At 36.8% G+C, this 24142-nt stretch overlaps 1 protein-coding gene across 1 annotated transcript in view; it reads left to right on the forward strand.

Annotated features, from left to right (window-relative positions):
- The first annotated feature begins 1073 nt into the window (after positions 1-1073).
- SHC3 (SHC adaptor protein 3) overlaps positions 1074-24142 on the forward strand; it is a 62973-nt gene continuing 39904 nt past the window's right edge. Inside the window, 2 exon segments of the mRNA XM_030005231.2 lie at positions 1074-2068; positions 22255-22325. Of these exon segments, the coding sequence (XP_029861091.1) occupies positions 1529-2068; positions 22255-22325 (611 nt within the window). The 5' untranslated portion in view covers positions 1074-1528.

Genomic DNA, 24142 nt, shown 5'->3' on the forward strand with positions numbered 1-24142 from the left:
ATACTAATTAAATACCTGTGTTGGAGCTGGCTGTTTCACTGTATTTGCACTTTGTGTACTGCAGCTTTTAGTCATGGGAGAGGGAAGGAATTCCACAGGATTTTTCCTTTAAATTGTGCTGCGGTTAGTCATTTGTTTAAAAAATAACTTTGCACTATGCAACTTCTCTGGTCTGAATTTGTTTATAATGCAGTGTATTGTCCTACATCCAAAAGATATTTTTCAAAGAAGATCAATTTATAGAAAAGAGCCATATGGCTTGTGATGGGCATTGTGTATCACAATGCTGTACACATTTTGTATTTTTAAAAAAAATGTAGGAGAAATGAAATACCTGTTTTCTGCATGTTTTGCTACTTCTCAGATAAAGTGTTTGTGGCTGACATTTGTGCTTAATAAGACCTGCTGCATTTTTTTATTTTTCACTGCAGGATGACAGTTTGCTGCTACCTGGATTTTAGAATATTCTTCTAGTCTTTTTTCAGTTTTTCAGAATTAAACCAAACATTGCAGTGAATTGAAGACCCTCTTCATGTTTTTCTTCGGAGTGAGTATCAGTGGTGAAAGAAAAAACATCTGTTAAGCCTGTTGTTGGACATCAGAAAAATACTTTTCTTCACACATAGGTACTTACGTAATTCCTTCATTAAAATAGAAGGTTATTGTGGAGTAACAGGGGAGAAGGATTTCTTTCTCTGTCAAAAATTGGATGTAGCACTTTCCGTGAGAGACAGCATTGACACAAAGGCACTTGTAAAGTCTGTTAGGCTGCTTTTGTGGAAGAAAATGTGTATATTCTTTAGTTCTGTCATCTGTTCTGGAAACCTTCAAGGTGTCTCTGTTTTTTTTTGGGGGGGGGGAGAGGGGGAGGGTATATATGTGTAAATGTTATCCAGATATTTACTATCTAATTGTGACTTCTTTATAGATTCACAAATATGTGAGGTGGAAGAACATTTAAACAGAAGAATAAAGTGTAGTGTTTCATAAAGGCTGTTAATTCAGTTTTAAAGGTAATTGCCTTTGGTACCAAAAGGGTGGTGGTGGTGGGGAAGAATTAAAGGTTGGAAGGAAATATCTGTTTGAGAAGATAGGAAAAGGAAATTTGAGAATTGATTGGTGCTAGTGTGCTGTAAGTGGGTGGATGGGTTTTTTTCGTCTTTTTTTTTTTTTTTTTTTTTTTTTTTTTGCTACAGGAAGTGATTTGCAGTGTTCACTGAGCCTTTTGTTGAAAAGGGTCCTTCTCATTTGTGTGAGTCATGCTTTTGCTGTGAGCGAGTTGGCAGCTCTAAGCAGGACTGGGATCTCTGTCACAGAAAACTGTTACTTCACCCAACCTTAACGGGGAACCATAAGAAATTTCTTAAAAAAAAATCTTTTTTTGTTCTTCCTTATACTCTTTTCTTTTTTACCCCAAAATCCTGTTATCCATCCGTGTTGTTATGAATTGCCTGCTATGTTAGCACTGGCATCTCCTGCGTTGGCATCAGATTTGCCAGAACATATGCAGGAAACCAGATAGAAGGGCATGCTTCAACGTACCAAGTATAACCGCTTCAGGAATGATTCAGTGACATCAGTTGATGATCTTATTCACAATTTGTCCATGAACAGCAAGGTCTCGGCAGTTGCCACGACTTCAACAACACCTTCATACCTGGTCTCGCCAGAGGTTCTCCGCAAGGACCAAGAAGATGGACCCACCACCCTGTGCACCCTCATCCATAAAGTGTCCCACTTGAAACTCTCTAACACGGGCAGCCTTTTGGGTATCAAAAACCTCTCCTCTGCAGTAAAGGAGCTTGCTGTGTCCAAGTTGCAGGGAAGCTCAGGTGCTTCTAGCTCAGCAGCAGGGGCTTCAGACAACACATGTAACCTTGTCTCTGCCACTTCGTGTTCTCAGCAGGACGCCAGCAAGATGAGCATGGGGAAAAAACCACGGTCAGAGGAAACGCACCCGGGAGGTGAAGACTGGAATCAGAGTAGCAGCTTTGTCAGTAAACCCTCTCGAGGATGGCTGCACTCGAGTGAGAAGATCCTGGGACCTGGTGTGACGTACATTGTGAAGGTTGGTCTGATTTCTTCCATTCTCTGTTTTTATCAATGAAAAATTCTCTGCTGGTTTTGATGACAGGCTAGACAGGCTGAAAGGATCTCTATTTGTATATTCCTTTTTTTGTGCATAATGCATGGTATGTAAATGCAGGAAGGCAGGGTTGGGAAGCTGTGTTAATTTGTCAAATTAGAGCAAACCTCCAAATAGGTTCTTTGTCAGATAATGTTCTACAGCTTTGTAAAAATACTGTTCCTAAGCTAAAAGCTGGTTTTCTTACTTTTGGGGTTGGGTTTTCTTTTCCTTCTTCTGAAATTCGGTTTTCAGTGTTATCTAGCATACTGTATATATCATGGATACATAGGCTTTCAATATGTCTGGTGCAATATACATGAGGAAAGAAAGACTCCTTGACATGTGAAGAACTGTTAATCTTGCATGATACTTCAGTTTGAAAATACCTCTAAGGACATGTGTGTTTTTAAAGTGAAATTATATTTGAAATCTTAGAGCAGTAAGGCACAGAGTGCAATTCTTACCATGTTCCACAAATAGAAATACTGTTGTGGGTAGAGCAGGAAAATGCAGCTTGTTTTACATAATGAGAATTCAGCCACCTTAAATGTTACTGCTCTTTTCAGTTTGTTGATACAGCATGTCAAAAGCAGAGAATCCTAAGATTACAGGGTAATATTTCCATATGCTTTTAAAGTATTTTGAAATGACCTATTAAATTAGAGCCTTTGAGAGAAGGGTATGTGCAATTTTTTTTGTGGTCAGGTAGGATTCTGGTTACACCTTCCAGCACAGTGTGCGGGAAGTATAAAAATAACATTATTTCCTAGAATTTGTTCCTCAGTCACCATGTTTTATTTGCCAAGTGGCTTTTGTATCTTAAGTGTTAAACTGTTTTGTGGCAGACTATTAATAGAGGTCTATTTTTAATCTCATCTTATTTTGGGTATAAAATTCACAGTGTGACTTTATATCAGGATGCTTTAAAACTGAGTGACAGCCTTGTTGCTTAACTCTCACCAGTTTTTCTCAAGTCTCATTATCAAAAGCAGAGTGCATAGTTAACAGTTGGGGCACTAGGAAGCAGTTTTCGTTTCTTTCTGTTAGTGGTGATGGTAGATTTTGCAAGTGATGGTAGACTGAGTAAGTTGGCCAATTCAGAGCATTATTGAAATTGTACTGTCTTTTTTACTACTCTGAAATTCACTGGATCTACAAAAGAGTCAGTGCTACCTTTCAGAACACAAACTGCTGCTCTGTTACTGTTTGAAGTGTCTTAGTAAAAATAACCCGCTGATGCTAGATATAGTGGTGTTGAGACGCTGTTGTTCTTTTGCATGGAAATACTCTGGTTAATGGAAGGTCATTTACCATTTTCCCATTAGCTCAGGGAACTCAACTGTTTTATTTTTTATTTTGCTTAGGATGTTGTAAGTAGACAGATAATGACTATGAGAATTCACTGCTGCTGTTTGTTTTACCTGAAGTGATCATTATGAAGCAGAACAAACACAGTATTCATTTTCTTAATTTTTTCAGAGGTTGACCTTCTGTATACTAGAGGAAGGCGATATCCTTGAATTGAAAAGAGAATTAAAATTAAATAGAAGTGGACTTACATTTGAAGCTAGTAATTAATCCATATCTAACACTGATAGTAGGACAAATACTTTAATTAGCACAGCTGGTGTCAAATACATGAAAGTGCATTTATATACATTATGTGTGTCAGAATTTTCAAAATAAATCATTAGCACCATACAACTTACATTTTAGGTATTTGTTAATGTAATTAAAATGTATGGAATCTAGATTATTGTTTCTGTTAAAAAAATAGGGGGATATCTTTAACTTCATGCTCTCTGGCTTATAGAGTCACAGAACAGTGCTCTAACTGTAAAAACAAAGGTTAAAAATAAATATCAAAATTGGTGGTTAATGGATGAAAACAAACTGGTCCTGGTTAGTTCATAATTTGCCTGTTCATTAAGTATCTCAGAATTTTCCTCAGCAACTGCAGCATTCATATAGATAAGAATAGAAGTGCGGTTCCCACATCATTAAACATTGTTAGTTCCCAGGGCTTTTATACATTCAGACCATCAAATCAATACATAGATAATGTACACTGAAGGGAAACATTCCTTGGATACCTCATGGCTATATTGACTATCTGGGGGACTCGTACCATGTTTAATTAGTACCATATGCCTTGCAGAAAATTCCACATGCCATTAGTTAAATGAGACAAAAATTAGATTTGTTATTAACCAGCAAAGCTTTTATCATTTTGTGTGTAAATGTGCACTGGGTTACTATTTTCTCATTAATCCACATTCAAAACATGAAATTATCTATGGGACAGGGTAAATTGTAACCACTGACCAGTTTGATAACTCACATTGGAATCTTCTGAAGTAAGAGACACAAAGTTCCTATATGCAATGTATGACAAATCTGTAACTTTACTGCTGTCCCCACGTTTTCACATATTACCCATTTTTTAAATGGGCAATGTAACTCTAATGCTTAAAAATGGGTGTAGGATTATGGTAAACAGGAACTGTGTTCTGATCTTCATGGTCTGCTGTGATGGAATTATTTTCAGCCATAAAAATACTGGCATTTTCTGTATTTTTTTTCTCCCTGTGGATTTCACATTGCATTTTTATCTATTATTTTAACAGGAAAATTTTCACAAAAACAAAAAAATATTTTTGTTACAAATTGGACAATGACCATAGCTGTATTAGGGACATTAAGTGGTGAGGTACTAATATTTTACTGAACACCACTGCTGAACAGTTTAACAAATTATGGATTAATGAAAAAAAATGAAATAGTTTGCTGTGATGGAAGTCATTGAAGAGCTCAGTCTTTTCCCCACAGAGGGACTGATTACTATAGGGAGTGATTATAAGTGTTCATGTTGTCAGAAAAACAAATACATGTAATAAAAAAGTGTAAAACTGTGTAATGGAACAGTAGTTAAATGTTTCAATGAAATCTGTTTCCAATGATAAATGTCTGCTGATGAGTTTTAGTTGGGTAATGGCATAGATGTTTGGGGTTTTGTTACATTTAATTAAGAGCACAATCAACAGTCAAGAGGCAAATGTATGTCTGTCTAGGTGGCTCGAGGTTGGGTTTTGTAACAAGTGTTGATGAGCTTAAAATGCTGTTTCTCAGAAGTTAAAAACTAAATAAACTGAAAATACTATAGCATAATTTTATATCCCTATGTACAGTATATCCAAAAGAGCTAATGAGCTGTAAAACCACAACAGTGGTATAGAGCAGACCTGGGCAAATCTAGTGTTAAGAAACAGGTATAAAGATAGTATCTGAGAGATAGGAAGGAAAAAGAACTTCATCTAAAAGAGGCACCGCAAGCCAGGCAAATAATATTTCAGTGAACAGCACATTAGATAGTTTGCTATAATATTAATAATTTAAAGAGTATAATCCTAACTACAATTATTTCTTTAACATTTTAACACTTTTATGTCTTGGGAGGGGATAACAGCGATTTACATCTGATGAGGAAAATAGACATCTTCCATGAAGCTGTTCAAACATATCACCAAGTAAAGGCTTCAGTTCTGCAAACATTTCTGCATGACACCGTTTATGGGAACATTCTCATTGAAATAATTGAGGCTACTCCTGTATGCTGGGAGTTAAGTATGTGCTTAAGGATGAACTGAATTGCAATGTTGCATGCTCTTATTGCATCCTTTTATTCTGTACTATAGTATTCCCTTCAGTGTATATGCAGGGCAGCTGTGATTTTAGCAGATCTCTGCAAGTAGACACAGAATTTACAAAATTTCTTTTCTCTTTAGTGGCTAAGCCAGACTGTGAAGCAGAGCCTTAAATGGAGCTAACATGGTGGAAACTGCAACATATGAGGCCTTCCCCTAGAAGACTTCAGGGCTCTTTGGAAAAACGTTTCTCTTTTTTCCTTTCTGTGCTAACTAGAATTGATTTGTTGCTAGTTTCATGTAGGAGCAAGATACCAATGCTTTGTGGCTTTGTGGTGGTACTGTTTGCCCAGCTGTTTGAAAGGTATCCAGTGTAGCCTGTAAGAAAAAAAGAAGAGGGTTTCTTGCTTCCTTCTTACCCCTTTAAACAGACATAAAGTCAAATTTACAATCTACTTGTTTAAAAAAAAAAAGAATATTAACGTCACAGCAAGACTTGTTAGTTTCTCTTTTTGGTCGATGTTAAATTTCTCTTCCTTCATTATAGAAGAATTTGTGCAAGGTTGGTTTGTTTGTTTGTTTTCCTTTTTAAATCAGATTTAAATTCTGCTTCTGTCAGTCAAGCTGCAGTAGTGTTAATGGTTAATCACTCATAGTTTGACATGGCCTGAGTAAAACCATACTCAGTAGGATTTCGTGCATGTGATTCTAATAATAAGGAACACAGTCTCAAAGTGTCCTGATGTAATGAGGTTTGCATGTTTAAGAAGCGGGTTGTGTGTTTCGGCCATATGGTGATAATAGGACTGAATATTGATCCGTTAGTTCAGAGTCTGCTATCCTCAACCCAAGTACCCAAACAGTGTTAGACAGAGCTCAAAGACTCATGAAACTGGCTTATCACCGTGGATTTTAAAGCTGCATGCATGCACGTTAGGGGAGAGAGAAGGAAGTGACAAAGACAGCATTGGTTAATCCCTGCTAGTATGCCATATTCCTTTGCAATCAGTTAGTATTCTTCACATTTTCTTTCACTGTTGTTTGGGCTATGAAAAAAGATATTGATGCCTGTTGCTCTGTCGAAAACCTATTTTTTGAGCTCCATGGATCTGAAACACTGTGGGTCTGTTTTACAACCCACTGATATGAAAAGAGCATTTATCACAGAAATGCTATAGGAAGAAATCATACAGTAGAGTCTTTAATTATAATATTATCCTAATTACATAACTCAAGTACTATTACTGTACATTTGCACACCTTTCATAGAAAGCAAAGCATGTAATGATTTCAGTGCTGAAGGATTCAACTCTCAGCACGAATGTCTGTTCTGCAGTACAGTTGGAGTGTTTGCAAAATGCCTTGGAAGCTTTGGCATAAATTCCACACCTAAGGTTATTTAATGAGTGACACAATTTGGGCACTATTAATGTTGATTTAAATAGTTAAAGTCAGAACTGTTTTCATTTAAAGCAAAAATTATACAATCCTGCTAGTTATTTACAGCTTTAAAATCCACTGATGAATTTAGCTGGTCGGTTTAGGAGCTAAAACTGCATTCAGCCAGAATTCCTTCTCTGTTTTTCCTTGGAAATTGATTTATTGGTTTCTTTACTTGTCATCAAATAATGATTACAGTAAGAATACCATGTGCCCAAAGTAAATATCTGCTGCTACAAACATAAAGAAAACACACACATGAACCGAGATCTTCAGGGAAAACCAATGCCTTTCTTGGCTGCTGGAGACAAGGCACTCCTTTGTCCCAGTGACAGGGCACTCCTTTGTCCACTAGCCACATAACCCATTGAGGAACCTTGTCTCCACTAACACACCAGCTATACTTGTGCTGCAGCCTGACTTCATTTTATGGTAGAAAGTTGAAGTGAATGCACAAAGTATCAATATTAAATTTTCACATTGTTTGCAATGGGAAAAAATGCAGATCTGCCCCGGGACCGTGCCGGAGACAACCAGCCTTCCCAGCTACTGACACTGTTTCAGTGTGATTACTCCCCTAAGCAATGAAACCAATTCCATAGTCATAGGGGAAGAGGGGATCAGTATTGCTTCTCTGCAGTTCTACATAGTCATGCAGTATTCATATTTCATTTGATTCTATACATTTATGATAAAATGCGATGCAGCTCTACCTTTGGCTGCTCCAGGCAGGTCTGAGGCAGAGACTGTCCATTTAAGTTGTGATGGAAATAATGATGGGACTCAGTGCAACCACATTTCCAGTCATCACTTGTTTTCGGGGGGGGATTTGACGCAATTCAGTAAGGGTAAGCTAGAATGTTTGTTTAATAAGTGATAGATATTCCCCTAGATTTTTCAAATAAGTTTTCAAAGGGCCAGGAAAGTTTTCAGTCTCAAAATGTTGACTCAGACAATGCAAGTCACAGCTAAAAGTTTAAAGACTGAAAAAAGCCCTTTGAAATTAGACAGGAATGGCAAGCAAAAAGATAAAAGGTAAAAATAAACAGGGTATAGGGAGACGCAAAGAAAATGATGTGAGGTAAACAGAAAAAGCTGTCTAGGCCTTTTTTCCACAGCGCCATCACATTATATTTGTTGATACTGAAATTTTTGTCTTTTTTTGTTATCTCAGAACAAATCCTGAAATTTGAGACATAAGTTGACCAAATACCTGAAATAATAAGGACAAGACTGAAAGAGAGATATTTCATTTTAAGATGTCTTAACTTGCTCAGCACCATTTCCATCTTTCTGGATATGTTGTTGTACTAACGTGCCTTTATTCCCATTTTTGGCTCTTACTAGCACAGGAATTATACAAGGGAGTCCATATCTCATTGGACACCAGCATCCTGACTGACATTTGACACTGCATACCTCCGATGAAGTAATTATCAGAAACAGTATTTTTTTTTATTATAGACAAGCTGCTTTAATTAACCACAGGACATTTTAAAAGTACCCTGAACTTCCCAAGAAATGAGAATGTTTCAGAAATACCACCTTTGCCACCAAATGTAGGGGCCATGTTTTGTCGCCACATGTTGAGTGCAAATGCTACAGTGTCATTCTTTTTTACTTACTTTTTTCTAAACGCTGAGCAGGAATGAAGAGAGAAGGCCAGACGAATAAACTGTGCAGAGTCTCCTTCTGAAAGGAAAGGATTAAGTGTGAAGCTGCGCTGCAAACACCACAATAAACTGTTAAAAACATTATCAGCCAAGTGTTTGGAATCTACCCAAAGTCTTTTCTTGGGTCAGAGACAGAAACCATGAAGGCAGTCACCAGTATGGTCCTCCTGTTCCTAGATGACTGTTATCCTTAACAACACTCAGGCATGATAAAAACCTTCAGAATTAATGAGCTTTACAAGGGCCTGGTATGAAATCAAGCTGCACTGGCAGAAGCATTGAACCTGTTTCTCTTACAGCACTTCAGCAGCATTAAGAAGGCAATGAAGTCCCGCTCACTCTACTCTAGGACTAATAATACTATTAATAAAACCTAGTTCCTGTGGAACACTCGTTGTTAATAGATCCTCACGCTCTACAAAGTGATGTTTGTTTACAACCTTTAATTCAAAGTACTATTTAATGCAAAGTGTCAATCTTTCGATTTTACTGAAGAGAAAATAAAGATGTAGAGGATTTAAGTCATTTGCTTGAGGGTGTCCAGGAAATGATTTACAGAGGTGAGACTTACACAACACCTAAGTGCAGTGCTCTTCCACCACACCCAGCTGCTGTGTAAAGTTGCTAGAGTGGAGGTCTGCTGCTGTAAAAGGTCTCTAGCTGGCTAGGCAGAATAAGCAAATCAGAAAATATCTTTTCAGTTTGCAAACTGAGTGCCTTTATGACAGAAATTAGAGTAGAAATTTTGGAGGGACAGAAGGACAGCCTTTCTCAGGTCAGCAGATGCTACCTTTGAATCATGGTCTTCTGTGATGCACTTGTAATAGTTGTCAAAGGTCACCGAGCACACAGTGCATGCAACAGCGGACAGGGAGAATAGAAGATTCACAATGAAATGCATACCTAAAAATGTTTTGTAAAAAACAATAAATTGTTTATAAGCTCAAAGTTCATATGAGGTATGAATGTTTTGCAGGATCAGAGTTTTGGAGAATACCCTGGATACAGTGAGATACAAGATAGGTTTTGTTCATGTTAGAAGCTTAGTCTGGTATATGTTGTGAGGCTGAAGTGAGCAGTATTTATGAATGCATTTTTTTAGATCAGCATTATGAATTGCAATTCAGGTTGCTCAATGATAGGCAGAAAGAGTAGTAAGTTATGTGAGAGATGTCTGAAGAAGAAGAACTGATGCGCAGCCTGTAGAGTTAGGTGCAACAGACTTTTCAAGTTGAAACGAGATTGAGAGTACTTAAAATACTCTTATTTATGTAGTGTAGATTACCTGTATTTGAGACTGTTCTGTAACCATTCGTTACAGCAATAGTTACACTGGATAAATAGCCTGTACATGAAGCAGGCCAACTCTGGAAGAGAAAACTTAAAATAGTGATTGTTGAATATGTATCTTTCTGTCATTTTGAACCTTTTGTAAATCCATTTTATAGTCATAAAATAAGCAGAAAGCACTAACTAAATAGAAACATTATATGAACCCACTCTTGCAATATATTGATTTCTGCCAAGGAGCTGGAAGAACAGGGCTGCTCAGCGTGGGGACACAAGCTGGGAGCTGTGGGTGCCCATCCTGCTTTTGGGCAGTGGTGGTGGGGAGGGGTCCCAAGCCCACCAGAGCTACTCTGCTGGGATTCTTCATGGCCTTTACGCTGCAACATGTTTGAGAGATTTTTTCATGCTTGAAATCCATCCTGGGACATCTCTCACCTTATTCCTCTGTTCTGCACATTGGAGGTCATCTTTTGGGCACTCTTACTGTGAACATAAGTGACTATAGCTTAAGCATAAGAAGGTTAGAGGTTGATAAAGATTAAGGAAAAGGATGTGTTTTAATTGCTGGATTCTTGTGATGAAGACCAGAGGTACATGTAGCATTCATATAAAAAAGGACTCCTTCTCCCTCCCTGTGTGTTTAGGATTTTCAGTGTTAAGAGTGACGGGTCCTTCCTAAATCACACCTCCAAATGTACAATTTCGGAAGTGTAGCCATATAGCATTTCAGACACTTAGCATAGGTTTATATTCGGCATAGTGGAAAAGCACCTGTTAGATCTTCCATCTTCTGGGTCTGTGCTTTAATAATACTCCTCATCAAGCAGTTCTACGTAATGACTGAGGTAGTATAAGTTCTTTAATAACTAGTTATATTTACAGTGTCCATATTTACAGTTTCAAATGTCTAATTATAATTTTCAGCTATTGAAGCATAATGTTTTGGCTGCAGAAGCTTTTGCATGTTTGTGTTAAAGGAATTCTGATGCAGAACATAAGCTGCTAGAACTAATCTGCATGGTGCTTTAAAGGGGAATATATCTTAGTGGATATTCAAGGTAGCAGGCAAAACAGTCTGGAAAGTGTTCAATGAATTAAAGTATGCAACTGTGAAAATGAAACAATTCAACTGTGATACTGCAGTGCATAAGTGGTTCACACCGATTAATATCACACTGCAATAATTGCATTCACCTGGTATTATATATTTTTAAAATTAAACCTCAAAAGTATAGAACTACAGATTTTTCCAATTGTAGCCTTTTTTAAAGAAAACTTTTGGCACATACAAAAAATTGAGGCATAATGCAGAATGTGTTTACATTTAAAATAATGGTATAAATCATTGACCAATGTGTGCACTTCCGATTCTAGCATTTCTGAGTTTTTGTATGCAAAACCATACATCTGTAAAGTAAGAACGTAAGAAATATTGTACATGCAAAACTACTGATATGGGATTTTTGTGGAATCTTGTGAATGCCCAGTCCATTTAGCATCTGTACTGTGTGAATATTTTTTGAGCATGATGTTGGCAATCTTATTTCATCCACATACGAGTGAGAAATAAGAAAAAGGTATTTTCTTTGAAGATGTGTTGTTTTCAGCCCCATTTGAGATGGAGATTAGAAAATTGTCAGAAGCAAAATTTGCTTCCCAGTGGTATCTTTCCCCTTACTAGCAAGAAATGAGACCTTAGAGTTGACTTAAGAAATTGCTTTTCGAGATAAGATAAAATATATTCTTCTTCCCGTAGCTGAATCCTTCGCCTTTTTTTTTTTTGGGGGGTTCTGAATCCTTACCATATGATTTGATTGTGAGATGCTGCTAGAATGCTTTCACAGGGGACAAATGTAAAACCACTATTAATATCTAGTGAGAATTGTAGATGTATCCCAAATAGAATGGATTCTTCTTTTCTTACGGAGGTTTATGGTATAGACTTTTAAATTGTTTTCTTACTGGTAAGATGCCCCATATTCTTATGTTGTGTGGAGATTTCTACAGCTATTCCTGTCTGCAACTCTGATACAGGAAAAATAGAAAAAATCCAGTTTATTCCAGTAAAATCAAGTGAAAATGCATTGTATCAACAGAGGGAAACTATACTCTGAAATATGGTGAAAATATTGCATGTTGTCACACAGCTTTTCTACAGATACCTTCTCTCCCCAGCAACTGATAACATTTAGTCACGTAAGGTCTTCATCATAATTCACAGATGTGTTAACAGACACGGAAAGTATTGCTTAGTATTGCTCTACCTTCTGTCCTGATATGGGTGGCACATAAGTATATTTTCTTTTCCAAATGCTGTGCTCTCTCTGTGCCTCATCATCAGCAAGATTTGGAAGTTCATATTTTCTCCAAGGTCTGTTTGGTTATATTAATCCCTAGCTACTGAAGAAGAACTTTACAGGTTTTCTGATCTCTGTGGGAGAAAAAGGAGTAACTTATTTTCAGCTTTTTCAGCGTATTGGCAAATCTTGCTATCTTTTTATGTATAATCATATTTGCCAGTTTGTTAATAGAAATATACAGCTGCCTGCTGAAACTTTAAAATAGTTATAAATATTTATATACTGTGTTTCAAAAATAATAAAAAATTATCTTTTTTTAGGCTTAAGGATTCTTGATAAGCATTCTTAATAACAGTGGCACTGTATATTTGTGCATGCTTGAAGTAAATATATAGGATTTCAAGGTCAGTGTATATATAAAAATACATACAAGCATATACATAATACATCTAAAATAAAAGTAGGTATATATAAATAAAAATTATTTTTTGTCATGTTAAGGTGGATTGATTCTTTTTTATCATTTAAGCAGCTCAGTGCAAGGAAGGCATGTGAAATAGAACAATATAGTTGCCTGCCTTTGTTTAGATGCTGATTTTTCTACTGGTAGTGGGTTAGACTTAGGATGAATTTATTTAGATGAAAAAGTTTCACAGCCTTTCAGTATTAATTAGTCAATGCTAGGCACTTTGTTTTATAGCTGATCCCAGAATCCCTTTGGAAGTTAGTCTCGTTTTACTTATGACTGAAAGCGTTTTTGAAAATCTGCAGGAAATTCACTGTAAAAGGATTTACATGATGAAAGTTAGACGTCTAGCAAATATGCAGTGACTCACAGTCATGCAGTGAAAATTTTAAAACGTGACCTTTCTTTTTATTATTTTGTACTCTGGATGCTGAATAAACACTGTTTCTGTTTGGTGCAGTGAATCAAAATATATCAAGGCACAGATACACAGAGAAAGTCTTACTTCCCTGCAGTCTCTTATGAAAATGTTTTATAACTCTACTATGATAATTAGATCAAGAGCTTATGCAGGTTACCTCTTTTACCAAAATAGTTTAATAGTGTAATTTTAGCAGCATTCCTGTTACTGAAAATCCAAGCATTCAGTTAAAAAAATAAAATAGAGAAGCAATACATTGTAAACATCATAAGTTGCCAAAATAGCATTGAATTATGCTAAAAATAATGTGTCAATTAGCGAATCAAAGTATATAAATCATAGAAGTAATTTCTGGGAGGTACTGATCTCATGCACAAAATACGTATGTTTGCCTCCTAAATCCCTTTATTATTACAGTTGTGCACACCTGAGCCTTGTGTTCAAATAGGATAAAGCAGTTAGTTGAAAGAGTAAGCTAACATTCACCAGTTAAGAATTGTTAAAGTCCGCATATATAGGAACATTTGAAATATTTTTATACTACAGAAGCCAGTTATTGTACAAGAGGACATAGGAAAGAGCTAGGTGTTGGCCAAAATTGTTGGTATTCTTGGGAGAACTGTGTTCTCCTCTCACCCGTTACTGAAGCAGCAAACCACCTATTTCCAAGAGAAGTACAATTGACAGTCATATCCATCATCATTTGTACTAGTTCAGAAGCTTTGTTGGTTTACTTGTCTCACAGAACAATTTGTGATGATAAATTTACAGCTGAAGGGTCAAGGCTTATTTGTAGTTGAACCCCGAAGAAGACTTGGATTTAGATTTTCCGTTCCATTTCTATTCAATCAATTCTTACTTAGAGTTTTCTGTCTGGATTAGAACATGCATTCTTTAATGAGAAAAAAACCTTTGGGGGAGATATTGATTCACTGTAAAGCTCTATACATGATTACTTACTGGTGTAAAAATTACCAACTGCAGAAGTATGAAAGCACAGAAGAGTGCCTGTCTGTTTTTCACGGCAGCATATGTTTATGACACATTTTTGGTGTTACATTCTGACAATGTCTAAATATAGGGCCGTTTCCTCATTCAGAACAAGGCTGCCAGTGTTTCTTTCATGCAGGATTGCTGCTCCCTCAAGCAGGTGTGCCGTTGTGCAGATGCCGGGGAAGCATGGGACAGAGGTACAGAGCGGCTCCCTCAGCATATGCGGGTAGACCACAGTCATCAGGTACCCTTGGAGATCTGCATCTTCCAGTAGTCCTGAAGATGTGTCTTGCCCCAAGGGGAGGGAAGGGCAGGAGACTATGGCATGGCTGGGAGTATAACACTCATGTTAGGTGAGATCTCAATATCGTGTTACTTGATAGTGAAGCAGAGCATTTAAAGGCAAATATTTATATCCCAAACTACCAGAGAAACTGAAATCTCTAGCAGCTGACTTAAAGCTCTGTGACTACTGCTCATACAAATTTATTTCTCTCTGAATATCCAGTCTTGCTTCTGCCCACAGTTTTTTCTAATATTGTAACTCACCCTACATTAGAAATGTCACAGAACTAATCTTCCATTCCATCCTTCTGCTTAAAATATCCAGGTACACTGACATAAATCTGCACGGTTGTGTGCATGCAGGACCTTCTTCCCACTGTGCTATCTGCTCAGTTGATGGTAGCCAGCATTTGCCAAAGGCTGCCTTTTCTGCCCCTTGATGAGTGCTTTGCGTTATCAGCAACACCTGCAGTGAAAGGGTGTCCTGCAGACTTCTGTGGTGTCAGAGTTTGGGTGGGATGTTTGCCACAGCAATGGCAGGACAACATACAGCGGTTCTCCACCTACAAGGAAAAGGTTGCCTGAGGTTGGCAAACACCCTCTTGGCACTGGGCAGCTGTTAAGGTTAAAAAAACCCAACCAAACAAAAAAAGTTTATTGTACATTAGAGTGCAGGTCTTCAGAAAATGCTGACTTTTTGGTGAGACAGAAAATTACCTCCCTATAGTGCTACTTTTTGTTCTAGTTTGGCTTCAGAAGTCATTCCTGCTCTCCAGTGAGCTAACTGACCGTTGAGTCCAGAAAGATTTACTGAGCTCCCACCAAGATCTATGTCCCAGTCAGGTAGCTGAGCCACATTCTTAGGTCAGTGACTACCATCATATGTATAAAGTCCCTTTACATATACTCTTTTTCAGTATTTAAATATTTATTCATATTCAAAAGATTTCAAGTGTAAACTCAGCCTTAGGAGCTTCCTACAGTCTTAGGTCCTCATAACTGCTCATGATATTGGCTCATATCCTACCTCATCTGCTGTACTGATGGAATATGCATGACAGCTTCAGTCTTTGCTATGTAGAGATGTCTTCAGAGTACCCCTTCTTCTAAAGCAATCTTTTTATTCAATGTGAATTCAAAACATAGGCTGCCTCCATATTTAGCCTGACTAAATGAACTGTTTACCTGTTTTGAAAAGGTTTGAAAGTCTTTCTGGTAATGGGCGAGAGGATTTATGCTTTTCAAGCTGCTGTATATGCGCAGCATATTTTATATCAGTACTACTGGAAACAAAATTTTATACAAACTTACATGAGTGCTGTAAATACTGGTCAGTATGAACTGTTGTTAAAGACTAAGCATTATTAGCGAATGATTGCAGTCAAAGGTAACTGAGCTTAAGAATATAGCCCCTGAAGAAGCTTGCTGAGTTTGTGGGTAACATGCAATGCATCCCCACTGTTATTTAGCACACTGTCCTTCTTTCCTTTCCTTCTTTCCTTTTTGTTTACTCTGCTAACGGGAGAATCTAGGTGAAAAAGAACTCAGGAAGGTCTGTTTTCTATGTCTGGGCCATTTGTTGTCATCAGGATGAGGAACCACTCTTTCATATTAGAAGGAGGACTCCCACAACTACCTGGATGCAGAGCCGTGCCTCCAGACCCTCTCTGCCTTTCACACAAATCTGATGAGCTAGCTTGGTACAGCGGTGTACACACTACGTCAGATTCCTTGGTGTGGAGGCTTTATGTCCTCCTTGTATAGGCTGCATGAGTAAGGATAGATTTGTCTGCAAAAATGCCAAGCAGTTACGTTTCCTCCTGAAGATGTGGAAGGAAAGGTCCTCCTGCCACATGCCAATATCTTCACAGCCTTCTGTGGAAGTGCTTTACCATAGGGTAAGGGATTTTGCTATGGGTAACCGAAAGTATAATTACGTATTTCAAATCCTAGGTATAACTCTGTACCCAGTTTATCTTAAAAAATAGCAAGGACTGTATTGCTACTGTATTTCTTCAGACAGCTTTTTGTCAATTACTTCTTTCTGCCTCTGTTAGTGGATGGATAATATGACTGGCAGACTGGCAACTGCCAATCAGAGGGTTATTTTGTGGATTGGCAAGGATTTTGTATTGCCAGATGTGCCTGAAGTATTTCAGAAAAATGTATTTTTTTCTCTTAACATAAGAGTTTAGTGTTTTCATGAATTTATAATGCTTATAAGATTCCAGTGTCTTCACAAAATTAATAAATATACTGCTACAGGATACTATGTAGTTTAATCAAAGACATATAACTATGCTATGACCTCCTTATGAAGTAAAGAAGCAAATGTATGTTGTGATAAGCTATCTTATCTTTTTGTGATCTTTTCCTGCTGATTAGCTGAGTTAAGTAGTTTGTGGTGCATGTCTCAGTCAAATTAGTAAGGTATTCAAGGTAATAAATAAATGTTCAGTTAAAGCAGAATTTAAAAAATTAGGAAATATTGTGGCACTTATTATTTTTCTTTTACTTAGTTTATTTTATTAAAGGGAACACCTTCTGATTACAGTTCCTTGTTAATTATCAATTCTACAGCCTCTGGCTATGACTTGGGTTGCTTTTGTCCTTTTTTTCCTCCTTTTCGTGCATCAATATGGATATTAAAAATCCTGACTGCGTCCACAGTTACTTGTGGACAAACTTACTATCTTGAAGTCAAGTCCTGGGCTGTTACTATGTTTGTATTATGCCCTGCTTGGTAGGGTGTATCTAGGCTTGAATCTTAATACGATTTATGGTAGATGGCAAACTTGAAAATAAGTTGTAAGTATTGTGGAACATTATGGAACTCTCAGTGCTCATTTCAGAAGCCCCTTTGGCTGTTAATGATGATATCTGAAGTTAGAAGGAACTGTCATTTTGATGCATAAAAAAATGCATGTTGCAATAGAAGCAATATAATCTGAATTTGAAATAAAAGCTCTTATTTTTAAATAAGGGAGTCCTCAACTGGAATTAAGTAGCATCAGTCAGTTCATACTAACTACTCATTTACTTTAAGGGTATACTCTAATTCTGGACTAGCTCTTTGGCTAACAAGAATAAAATGCAAAACAACAACCCCATGAAAGTGAACAAAGAAATACCCCCCCCCCCCCCCAAAAAAAAAAGGAATAATGAAAATGTAGGCATATGACTTGAGATACACATGAGGAACAGATGCAGCAAGTAAAAAGATGCTCACTTTTGCACTTGCCAAGTAAAAGCACAGCCTAAGCCTGTGGGTGAGAAACTTGCAGTGAATTGACCAGTTTATTACAGGGTATCTTATAATATGCTTCAGAGATTTCTATTTTCAAAAATTAGATCTACATACACCATCCAGAACCCCGTGAATCTGAATCTATTTTTTGAGCCTCCTAGGCTATTATCAGCAGCTATGTAACGTTAGTGCAGATTTCAGATACATCGATATTTGAAGGCACTGGCTAATTTTTGGCTAACAACGCAAGTGCATGTCTGTTTGCTGATGTAACCATGTTATCTCTTACATAACTTGCACGAGGCTATGTGTGTTGCAGGTACAATCTGCAATGTTGTGAACTACTCAGATTTGATGATGGTCATCAAGTTACACAGATTAAAACCAGTCTATCTTAATGTACTAAGAATACCCATGCAGTTTTGGTGAGCTAATGATACTCCAGTAGTTCAGACTCAGAGATGAGGAGTCCTTATTTTGTTTGAGAGTAGGTGATGGGCAGATATTCTTGCTACCCGTGTTCAGGGCAGACACTCATCTGCTATTAGACATGCATATGCCACTCAAGCGTTCAAGCATTCAAGCATTTGTCACTCCAAGGTTGGACTGTGGCACTGCTGTATGGGGCTACATCTTGCTACATTTTTATAAAAACATTTGTTGCTGTTGTTACTGCTAGCTTCTGAGTCAAACAATGGAAGATTTCTTCCAGTAACGTGGTGTTTTGAAGAGCTTGTTAGGAAACACTGAACGAGGTTGTTCATGTTTGTGGAGCAAAAAGGCACATCTGACAGTGACTACCCTCATTTGCCTTTTCTCTTCACTCCAAGCACATGAATGCACTCAGCGCTCATGTGTTGAGCTGTCTGTTTCTGACAAATGTTGGAAGAACTCAATATCCTTTCTTGCACAGGGTACAGTAAAAATTTTTAGTTGTTAAACAAGAATTTTCTGACTGAGTCATAGAGAAGACAGAGGTACTTTAGGGAATATGGAAAAATCTTCACCTCTGGGATGAACCAGAAACTTGGGATATATATGGCCACCTCTTACATATACCTGGAAGAACTGTAACTAATAAGGATGTTGGAACCTCATGCGATGACAGAGGTATGGTCCCAGGAGTATGTGGCACTCTGCTTTTAGATTTATACCAGCTTCCTACAAGGTGCTGTTTAGCATGCAAAGTGCTAGTTATGAATCTAAAACTTCTGAATTGGAAGGTATTCATTCATATGAAAGACTTTTTCCTTGGGGCATAGTACCATTCAATGAAGGTATACAAGCTGGAAACTCATTCAAATATCAGAAAGTAGACAGAAGGCAGAACGTTACCTGAGAGAGCTTGGAACTGGTAGTCCCAAATCTTCCTACTTCAAGGTGGGCTGCACCTCGGTATATTTGTTTCCTGAGCAATGAGAGGGAGGATGGTAGTGGGAGCTCATAAGTATCACAGTGCACAGTGGATGATTGGTTAGAATATACATTAAGTGCTGGGTGAAGAGGAGCTTTTTTAGAAGTAGACTGTTTTATAACTATATTTTAAATGTTTCATAGAATGCCTAAAGCAAAAGATAGCATTTCTTTTTAATCAGGATATTTATTTGTTGAAATAAATGAATAATTTATTTACTTGCTATCTTGGTTGTATGTCTCCTTTCTGTGGATCCTTGTCAGGATGTACTTCAAATGGATATTTTTAGAGAGCAATGTTGGTCTTGGGGAATAATTGAAGCATAGAAGTAGGTGAGTTATATGTCCCTGTAGTTGGCCTTTGGACCTTTTGAATGTCAGTTTTTATAGTAATTTCGTTACTTGCAAACATGCCGTGGTGATTAAGTGTTCACATCTTTTATCCCAGAAAATCAGTTGCCATCTTTGCCTTGATCAGTCAGGAATACTGCAAACCTTACTATGTTGTGTTCAACTGTCTCTGTGCTATACATAAAACAAGTACAGGGTAATTTTTCCATCTGACCTTCCTTCAGTCTGGTTTTGTCTCTACTTTTGTTGATGCAGATCAGGTAGTATGACTCAAAGGAGTCTAAATGCACGCCTTCTAAGTATGTTTATGGGTATTTGTCTAATTATTTGTGTGTTTGACAGTGACTTGTGTGCACATGTGTTTGTGTATTTATTTGCACGCCTGCATGTACTTGTCAAACTACCTTCCAGAGTTTGCTTCTAAAATGTTGGACCTGGTTCTCAAACTTGTACAACTACTTCGCTTTAAAAGACTTGTGGCAAGTGTAGATAGGGGAAAGAACAAGTGCAATCCAAGAGTGTTTTAGTATTGAGTGGTCTAAATGAACAGGTTGATGAAATAATGAAAACCAAGTATTCCAGTAACAAAAAATCACAGGGGTACCTTTGAACAGTTATACCATTTACAGCTTATTTAATTATAAAAATATCTCATATGAAATAAATATTTGGGAAAATTTATCTATAAAAGCATCCTACAACTAAAACAAAATGACACAAAAAGAGTACAGCAAAACATCTTTCATTGCTGTTTATTGGCGTAAGTTAACTGACTTCAGCTGATTATCTCAATTGATGTTTAACAAACTTCATCCCCAAGCAAATCAAATCACCCTCTGAGATACTTAAAAATAGAGTTAATGGCTCAAATTCCTGCATCAGAGCATGAAAATCTTGTTCTAGATGCTTTAAGTACTCAGGCAGAAGTATATGTAAAATAGGAATCTACTTCTAATAAGATATGAGGGTTACCTAATTTTGCAGTGATAGAGGAGTGATGATAATCTAAACAGCTTGAGAGTATGACCCTTAGCTTGAAAGGTTCATATGCCAGGATCTCTGTAGAGAAGACATTTTCCGTGAGGATTTTACAAGCTTTTCAAATATATAAGATTGCAGGAGATTTCTAAAAAATTCTAGGAAATCAACCCTTCCCAGAAACTGTGGGCTATTATAATCCAAGTTTCAGCAATTTAATGAATAGGAGTCACCTGATATTCTAGTTTATTTTGTTCAGTGTTGTAATGACTTCAAAACATTTGATAGCAATAAATTAAAAAATAATGGACATGTGAAAACAAACTAGATACTCCCTCAGCTTGTAAACAGCTTGTGACATGCACGTTTCTATAGAAAAAGCATTGCTGAAACTCTAGATAGTACAGTTACTGGTGTAGTAATTCTCTAATTAAAAGACCATTTTTTCAGTATAAATAAAATTCCCAAACAGACACAAAATGGTGGCCTCACTTGATTTTTTGCACCAGTTTCATACCCAAATAGATTGCATTATGCATCTATATCTGAGAATAGATATAAAAACTGGTATAAGACTGATATAAAAGCTGATATAAACCCACAATACTAGAATAGCATTATTGGGCTCATTATGTAAAGACTCATCCCTGTTTCCCCTGACTTTCAAAAGTCAGGTATGTGGTTGAATACTTAACCTACATGCAAGATACTGCCATGGGATATGCCAGTCATGAGTCAGTTTGTACAAAGCCACTATCCAATTATCTGACAAGAGCTGTAGCTGCGTGTAGGCTTTAGCACCTGTAAATTATGCCCACTTTTGGAAGCAAGTCTAGAAGATTCACCTGAGTTTTTCTCAATCCTGTGATAGATACTGTTCTATTTTAACATATTTTCTAATGGTACTCCCTCTTTTTCATAGAGATGCAGGGCAGAAATCTGGGTCAATAAGTCTGGTCTTTTCCTAGTTATTAGCTAACCTTCATGTCATTCCTCTCTTGAATGACCCTGTTGAAGCTGTCTCCCAGCATGAGGTATTAGTATATTTTGTTAGCATTTTCCTATATCTTTATACTAGTGTCATTAATGAAAATACTGAATCCCATCTATCCCTGAGCTGGTTATTAAGGAATCCTCTTTGGATTGCTGGTGCTCTTTTCATCTCGCCCTGCTATAATTTACTTTTTTTGTTCTAATGAGGCTTAGTTCTCTCCCTCTTAAATAAGATTTTCATGCTGACCAGTGCTAGATGAATTTGCTTTACCACACTTCCTTTTTCATTAATATTATTTTTTACTTTGATTAGCTTTATATCTAAAATGGAACAATTAAGATAGAGGAAAATTAAAAAGCACATCAACACATTATGAACTAGGTGTATTACAGTGATTAGATTAAATGTAAATAGATATGTTGAACCAAACTTGAGACTTAAATGAAATAAAATGTTTATGGAATAAATCTGTGACATACAAGAACATAATCATAAAAACCTACCTCACACATAGGATAAATCAAATGTAAAAATAAGAATTGTACAATGCCTTTTAATGATTAGCTGCATTTTCTCCCAGAACTCAAGAATAATTATAATATCTTTTCCAACTGTTTCTTTTTCCTTACAGTACTTGGGGTGCATAGAAGTCTTACGCTCAATGAGATCTCTTGACTTCAGTACTAGAACACAGATTGCAAGGTAAGACTTTGTGAAAGTATGTTTTTTAAAGTAACTTCTGAATTGTGTCCCCACAGTGGAAAGGCCAAGAAGATGGCAAAACACATAGTAAATAATTTTCGGATACCATATGTCCACTTTTTAATCTTGCTTTTAAGGTAAATCTCTCAGCTGGTATTAATATAGCTCCAACAGGGCTTAAGGAATATTTTCTTCATGGTCTTTTGATGTGCCAGGAATTGCTTTAGAAAATTTTTGCCCATTTCTTATGCCAAATAAGGCACTTATCTTGGTACCAATTTCATGACATTTAAGCCACTGAGAATTACAATATGCTTAAAATCTACAATGCATTTGTCAAAATTAGTCTAGGGAGCTGGTTTGGAGCAGCATTTTTATAGGTTTTTGTAGTAATTTCTTATGAAAAGATGTCAGATTACAAACTGGCTGTACAAAGGATATAAATGAAAATATATCACCACAATGGTACCAGAGACAAATGAAAGAATGTTGTCTTTTCCAGACTGTTTGTAAGAAGCTTGTATTAGGTTCTTATTACAATTCTTTTAAACCGGTCACAGTATTTTTGCAAGAGCTACATAAGTACAGCACTGTCCTAAAAAGTGTCCATGAATAATTTTTTTTCTAGAAGAGTATTTTCTGAGAACTATAGGAAATAGTGTTTTGCAGGCATTTTCACTTCAAAAGCTGAGCTCATTGATTTCAGAGGACTGTAGCACTGACATCTTCTAGCAACTAGAGACCATGTTTTCAAATTCTGGCATTGAAATAATGAAGTAATCCTTTCCAAAGGAACACACATAAAGTGGTATGACTGGATACAGTGCTTGCATTTCACCTCTTTGAGGTGTCTTACAGTTGCTGATGGTCTAACATAAACCATTTGTCATACCATAGAGAGCTAAGTATTTCTTTTATTAAATGAGAAAAATTACTTATTTTTACGCTTGGATGCCGATCGTATGGTCTATATGCATTGACTTTGAGTTACACTTGCATATAGCAGCTTTGAATTGGAGCTCGTAAGTCCTCACAAAATGTTAATCATTTATTTGTCAAGATACTGCGTTGACGGGGGTGTAAAAGAACAAGGACACGTAAATAACAGAATTCAGGTTTTTAGGCAATGTGGACTATGGAGACATCTGAGAATTTTACTACTGTAGTTTTTTAAACTCATCGTGTACATTTCTGTGGTATTTGCAGCAGTGACCTTTTAAAATGACTTCATGTCTAAGAAGGCTTGTAGTTCTAATGCAGGTGGCACATTTGTGTTTACCACTTGGAAGTTAAATGATACTGGCTTATGAAACAGTTGTGATAAGTTATTGCTTTTGTATTCTATATGTGAAGGTGAACTGAATTCGGCTTTATTTTTCTGCACGGTCTCTTTCACTACATGCCTTCACTGGAACAGTGTTACACTTTTCTTATTACCTAGCTTAAAGGCACAATTCTGCCGTTAATACTTAGGCATGTTTGCTGATCTAAAGCAATATGGTCTGCACAAACAAAGTATCTTTATCTTATAGTTCTTTCAATACAAAAGTGAATCTTGGCTTTTACTGTGAAACAGACTTGGGATTGTATTTTTTTTCTGTTGAAGTTATAGCATATTTGACTACATGGTGGGCATTTTCTTGGCTCATCTTCCTCTGACCACATCTAGAGCACATGATATTTTTTCAAGCAGGAAGCTGTATCTTCCTGTTTTGCTTGTTATTTTGCATTTGCAATTTTCTGTTTATCATAAAACAAAGAAGACTCATCATTCTGATCATGAAGTTCCTGATCTAAAACTTTTTTGAAAGTAGGAG

This window comes from Aquila chrysaetos, chromosome Z (assembly GCF_900496995.4).
Source record: "Aquila chrysaetos chrysaetos chromosome Z, bAquChr1.4, whole genome shotgun sequence".
Classification (NCBI taxonomy): Eukaryota; Metazoa; Chordata; class Aves; order Accipitriformes; family Accipitridae; genus Aquila; species Aquila chrysaetos.